This window comes from Electrona antarctica (genome assembly GCF_951216825.1).
Source record: "Electrona antarctica genome assembly, chromosome: 24".
Taxonomy (NCBI): domain Eukaryota; kingdom Metazoa; phylum Chordata; class Actinopteri; order Myctophiformes; family Myctophidae; genus Electrona; species Electrona antarctica.
In genome coordinates, this window is record NC_136803.1 from 6,176,064 (window position 1) to 6,183,127 (window position 7,064).

Sequence of the window (7,064 nt, forward strand, 5' to 3'; positions counted from 1 at the left end):
AGCAGAGGGACAAACCCACATTGTGACTGATGAGGCACTTTGGACTTTTACCCTTTTTGCCTGCCTTGCAGGCTATATCAAAGTGCTAATGCTAGGTTAGCCGACCTGTTTCCTGATGCTTGTCATAAAGACAACAAGGAGAGTATAGGACGGAATTACGGCTGCAACTAAACTAAACCTGAGTCTGTGCAAGCCACGAAGTGCAATGCTGCATTCACACGGGCAGATACAAATATACAGTCTACTATTCATTTTCAATGGAAGCCAGCGAAACAAAGACACATCCAACTTTTGTTGTAGCTGCTGCAAAAGCTACAGCAGCTACAAAGCTACAAAAACGTTGGCTGGTTTCAGCTGCTACAAAAGGGTCGAGCTGGTTTCAGCATAGGCTGTGTAGCTTTGTATCTTTTCCATAATGGCCAGAGTGAACGCAGCGTAAAGCCTCATCGAAACCTGATGAGTTCAAACACAGCTCTGTGTTGCATCTCTAGCTCCTCGTTCATGCCTCTTTAATCACTGTAGCATGCAGTGGAGCGATGACAACAACACATAATATGACGATCACGATAGAGAGTCAAACGCTCTGCGGGCCGAGTTTGAAAGAGCTCAACGCCGTCAGTGACCCTAGCTGGACGTCCGGCACAAGGAACCCTGTGTCGGGGAAAAGGGGGTCTTCAGTGGTGCAGACATGCCGAAGCCACGGGCCTCACACACACACCAACATTCCTGAGTTGATACAGCACATGTGACTGCAAGTTCTCCTGACTGACAATGTATCCCAGCAACCCTTGTTCACGACAAGGGTGTGTGTGTGTGTGTGTGTGTGTGCGTCACCCGTGCGTGCGATTTTTCAGGCTCTTCATCAAAGTGCTGTCGTACCCGAGAAGAAGTGCCGATTCTTCTTGGCAAATCCTCTGTGATGATGTCACATAATCAATTCCTCTGCTCAGAGCACACCACGTAACGTGGATAATAATACATGTATGTGATCATTTGATACAGAATAATGTGTTCAAGCGCTCCGACGGTAAACAAACTCTTCCATATTGTCACAATTTTACAATGACAGCCTTTTGTCATGTAACCTAGTATAGCCTCCAGCCTCCACTGGAGCGTATATGTGCCAAAAAGTAACAATACTACAGTAACAACAGTGTGTGGTGTTCATAATACCAGTGTTACGTCCTGTACTGCTATATCTCTTTTTTTCTCTTATAATTTTTTCCCCACGATTTTGTAACCCATTTTTCACCCCTGTGTCAATTATCTAATGTGATCCTGGGCTCTACACACCCTCCGCCAACCTAGTCCCCATATATGGGGGACATGGGGAGAGCAACGGACTTGAACTCATGCTTCCTTCATGCCTGAGTGTCCAAGTTGCTCCTTTTACACCTGACAGGGGGGAGTTTCCCTGGTTGGAATGACGTGGAAGGAACACGTCATTCCAACCAGTTCCTTTCCCCTCCACCAGGTGCCCCGGCTGGCCAGGGGGAGGCAGTTTAGAGACCAGGATTACTGCATGTTTTTTGTGAGGGTACCTACCCTATAGGGGACACGGGGAGAACATGCAAACTCCACACAGAAAGACCCTTTTGCCAACCCCGCCTCGGGTATGGGCACTGATGACGTGGAGGAGGAAACACACCGCCAGCACCCACAGCGTCCCGAGCGGGAATCGAACCCAGGACCTTCTAGCTGTGAGGCGACAGCACTACCAACTGTGCCACCGTGCCCCCTGTACTGCTATATCTCAATGGGTAACCGGCGCACTGTGATAGGCTGAGACCACCTGTAAAACACACACGCACGCACACACGCATGCACCACTTTAGCTGTAGCTGACAGTGCCTGTTCAGGATATAAAGCGAGACCTCAACATAAGTAGAGCCAGGGGGGGTGAGGTCACATGGGTATCCATCGACCCCCCCTGAAGTCGTATTATTGACCGTCTTGAGGTTCTGCCCTTCTGTCACTCAGCAATCCAAAGCCCCATCTGGGGAAACGTACTGTATGCTAAACTGCACATTGATTATTTGTAGTGCATTTGTTTCATTCTTCAAAATGTTGCCCTTTGGCACAGAGAAAAACAACCAGTACAACTGCAGGCCGTTTAATCTAATTGAGGGTCAGCTTTTAATCTGTAGGAATTGCAACTGGGAAAATCCCCTACATTTAATAAATAAAGAAGTCCCAGAATCACGTATTTCTAAAAAGTTGCCCACTCTTCTGAGTGAAATACTGGCCGTGAGGAGCTTCAGTCCCAGAGAGTATATTGCTTCATGGGTGCCAATAGGCACAGTCCTCCCAGAACAAAGGCAGGGTGTATGTATGCTCATCGCTTTTTCTCCCAGGCCTGTGAGAGAGAAGTGCGTATAAGTGGTGTGTTTACACACTTACTATCATAGACTACCTAATACTGTAGCACAACCACAATGCTCTGGGAAAACAAACTACTACTACAGCACATGGTTGCATCATTGGATGTGAGAAATTTTGCATCATCACTGTGTGTGTGTGTGTGTGTGTGTGTGTGTGTGTGTGTGTGTGTGTGTGTGTGTGTGTGTGTGTGTGTGTGTGTGTGTGTGTGTGTGTGTGTGTGTGTGAGAGACCATCTGTGTCAGTAAACACAGGCTTTCTGAGGAAGTATCATTCATTCATTCTTATATATATTTTCTTTTCCTGATCCTCTGATGTATTGTGATGTTTTTCTATATGATATTGTATTAGCCTACTCAACGACACTGAAAATGAGTTTAATTACTCAGTGTAATTTCGAGAACAAAACTTGAATGAATATCTGTATAGTGTATACCTTATGGCCAGCATCTTTGTTTTCATGGGGCAAATACTCACAAGGGGCTTGGGCACCATACGCACAAGTCACGACGCGCACGCGTGTGTTACTGTGCAGGAGGATGCTAAACGCACACCAGTCTTAGTAGTGGTGCCAGCTCACGGCAGAAACATCTAAAGAGTTAAGTCTTAAAAAGACAAAAGAGTGGCTGCACACACTGATAGCCAAAGAGCCGATTATTTATTAGGATGCAGAGTAAAAACCAACGTTTGGGCAGTACAACTGCCTTCTTCACGCGTGTGTTACCGTCCGCGAGGAGGGATTACAGGGTAAGTAAGTGTGTTACTGCAGTGAGGCTCACGTGAGAGAGGAGCAGCTCAGGCAGGCCGCTTTGATTGGCCGCCTAGGACTGTGTGTATGTTTTATCGCTGAGTGAATTAAATGGGCCCAGGAGCTGACTCAAGGCAAGCTGTCTCCTCCTCCCAGGGTATCACTCACTCACCAAGCTGTGGACGGTGCCAAGTTCTTCCCATAACCCATTTTGACCTGAGATCAGATTCTAAAAAGGTCTTCTACATCCTGACAGTTTTCTGAAAAAGCTATGTTTCTATGTCAGTCGTTCTTCGATTTTTCAAAAATAGCAGACCTACAAGCTCGTAGCGCGCCACTCGGTGGCGCGCTATGAGCTTGTAGATCTGCTATTTTTCAATAGCTAACAAAATAGCTAACCAAAAGTTGGTTCCCGCCCAGAATGGGATAAAATACAGACCCGTCGATAGTGTAATGTGTATATATATATATATATCGCCCATTCATACATTCTAACATTTCTAAAACGTGAAATGAATCATCTTACCTCTATCTCTTTCTTAGATCTATTTCATCATTCAGTCGCTTTAGGACTTCCCTACATTCACATCTTGACTCACCTTGTGTATGCTTCTCTAAACTGACAAGTACTGTACCAGCAGTGACACTGATGTATTTGCACTGTGCCCTTCTTTCCTGTTTTCTGATGATGGTTGGGTGGGGTGGGTGGAAGAGGGTGAGCAAGCCATCTGTGTATCTGTATCTGCGTACTGTATGTTTCTATGTATCTTGTTCCTGTTTTATGCGTCCCCCCTTGAAAATTAGATGCTGCATCTTATGGGGATATCCCTTCAATAAAAATCTGAAATCTAAATGCAAATGTATTGTCGCCTGTTGTTGTTGTCCATGTGAGTTAAAGTTATGTTCATTCATGATGATTCATTGTTTTTAAAAAAAAAAGGTTAAGTAGAAACCAAACAATCTGCTTTATAGGGCAGTACAAAGGAGAGAAACTGGAAAGACAGGGTAGATAGAGGACATGATGTGAATCAACACAGGTCCTTAACCCGGTGCTTGGGGACATTGCCATTAACTCCCCTCCTGCCCATATGCCCATAATCTAAGCTACTGTAACTGTAATAGCACACTCGATAATCCATCATAAACATTTTTTTCCTTCCACAAGAAAGTTGGCACCACAGAGATATCTGCATTTAAAGGTTCAGCCAAATGTGTCAATTTGTCTTGTCTATATTCACAACATTTGCACTGTCAATATGCTTGTGCCCTTCCAAAAGAAAAACATGTGTGCAGTCAGTCAGCAGCGTGCACTGCACTTCATCCCAGCAAGACACCATTGTGGCAGCTGGCCTAAAACAATAACAGAGGGGCAGAGCGAGCATAAATCGTTTTCACAGATTGACATCATATATGTGCTCCTTGTGCTGCATGCATGTAGATTCTTTCCACTGCCCTGTCGTTTAAATCCAAACCAAACTCCCCCCTCCTCTACAAATACTCTGGGAACCTGTTGGAAACATTTCCACTGAGCTGTCATGACATAAGATCATAAGATTCATAACATCAACGCCAGGAAAGCAGTGAGACTGTCAGGTGTACACAATCTACAAATGTAACCAAATGGACCTGTAGTTGACACTTGACACCCCAGGATTGTCCTGTTGTCCTGCCATAAAACGCTATCCATTAGAACTTAGAAGACATTTCCATGGAAATGTAAACAAATCGGCCATTACACTTGATCACTATACTGAGAGGTGTGTTTTGTTTACCTTGTTGCAATAGAGCATCCAGACCTCGTACAATCTCTCATTGGATGCCATGGTGGTGGTGCTCGTTGGGTGCACCTACACGCACACAGGCTGTAGTACACACACACACAGGTGTCATGCAGTTGTCATCCGGATTCTTCATCAACCATTATGACTGACGAGTTATACATCTGCACCCCCTGGACTACTTCTTTGCAATCCACATTGTCACCCAACCCGAACTCCTTTCTTACTTCCTCTTCCACAAAAAGAATCTTCCAAGATTATTATTCCATCATGATATTGACAGGGTCATTCCTAGAATCCTAGTATAGGGGACCCTCGGGGGGCCAAAGCAGGGCAGGGGGGCCCCAGCTGATCTCCGTCTGCACCACAGCTCGGACGACACAAGTACTTTTTCCACGGGAGCAGGACTCGGGAGGAGGAGGAGGAGGAGGACGGATAGGACTCCCCGGCGGTTCGGGACAGCTCTTGACTTCACTGTGTCAGTCCGCTCGTCTGTTTGTTTACTAAGGGAAAAATGACAACACGTTACAAAAGACAAATATTAAAGCAAACTAGCTTTTTTGTTATTGCTGCAGTTAAACAAACAAGTTACAACACAAGCTGTATAGCCTGTAGTGTTGCCCCCCCCAACAACGACAAAAGCACCTTCCTTAAATTTCTGCAGCCTCAAGACGCATAGAGAGAGGAGGCGACACTAGAAAAGACACACGTACACTCACCGACTGTCTGTCTGTCATCATTCCTGGTGTAATATAATAACGTTTACAGGTTTACACGCGTACCGGTTGTCGTGTCGTTGACGCCGGACAGCGCTGTGGATACTGTAATGGTGTTCTTACCTGAAGGAACTGTCAAAAAACTGTCAAATTCCTGCTGCCTTCCCCTCTTCGCCTCCTCCTGTGTGTACTGTTCATGTGACAGAAAGAAACACTGTGGCACTGGGCTTCACCTACCCTATGCTCTCGCGATAGCCACAGTGGCTGCTATTGGTACATTATGCGTGAACCCGCGCGAGATCTCAGCCAACCCTGCCTCCAACAACATTACAGCCCCGATTACAGCGCTGTCGAAAATAGCAGATCTACAAGCTCACGACGCGTCGCGTTCGCGACGCGTCGTGAGCTTGTAGATCTGCTATTTTCTGTGACGAAATGTGTTAAAAGTCAGAGCAGTGACCGGACAAGAAGAGATCAACTGGTTCTCTGTTTCTATTGTTTCGAGACAAGATCGCTATCTATTATTATGTAAAGGAATACATTACACATGCAATTACTATGGTATGCTTTTTGGCTTTTAAAATGAAAAGCCCCAACCCCAACGTGCAGCCTCAATATTTATGGTTTATATTTTCTTTTGTGATTTTAAAGTAGCAGTAATAATAATTCCAGCTCGGCGGGGTTTAATACAATAATTTGTTGAAATACTGTTAAAATAAAAAAGGTCAACATTTTAAGAAGGGTTATTTATTTGTCCACTGACAATAATGTATTATTATGTTACCTATCAAACCAGCAGACTTGTGTAATTATTCCTCGTTTTTAAATCGATAAAACCTTTGGCATTGTTTATTGTATTAAAAAATAATGGAAATAACCGTCAAGGTAGTTAGAGCCTTAATTTTAATTTCCCCCCCTGTAAGTCTTTACTACAACTGATCTGCTTTACGTTGTGTCGATGTGGACTCAGGGCTAAGGAGGGCGGCGCCTGGTTGCTAAGGGCGTCCCGGCATGCTGCTTACGTGCTTAGTTTGATGAGGTACCGCCCCCCCCCCCCCCCCCCCCTACAGCAAAAGTACATTATAGCCCTTTTTAGATTGCTTGGCCTTAGCATCACAAAACACAAACCGTGGATAAAAACAAACAAACTGCTGTCAACACTGCAGAAGTATTCTTTAGTTTAGAAGTTGCTTGAAATATAAAATATATGAATTACAGACTGATGAATGAAGTCTGCTTATAAAATGTATATGGGCCTACTACTACTGAATCAACAACTGTTTTCAATAATTGTACACACACACACACACACACACACACACACACACACACGCGCACACGCGCACACACACACACACACACACACACCACACACACACACACACATAGAGAGCGAGAGACAGAGCAATATTCATTATACAAATTGAATAATGTATATTTGTT

At 44.8% G+C, this 7,064-nt stretch overlaps 1 protein-coding gene across 1 annotated transcript in view; it reads right to left on the reverse strand.

Moving 5' to 3' along the window:
* The window catches only part of nbeal1 (neurobeachin-like 1), a 122,130-nt gene extending 116,323 nt beyond the window's left edge, over positions 1–5,807 (reverse strand). Inside the window, exons 1-2 of the mRNA XM_079495069.1 lie at positions 5,745–5,807; positions 4,900–5,408 (exon numbers count right to left, since the gene is read on the reverse strand). Coding sequence (XP_079351195.1) covers positions 4,900–4,950 — 51 coding nt within the window. The 5' untranslated portion in view covers positions 4,951–5,408; positions 5,745–5,807. The remainder of the gene's footprint in view (positions 1–4,899; positions 5,409–5,744) is intronic.
* Between the last annotated feature and the right edge of the window lie 1,257 nt (positions 5,808–7,064).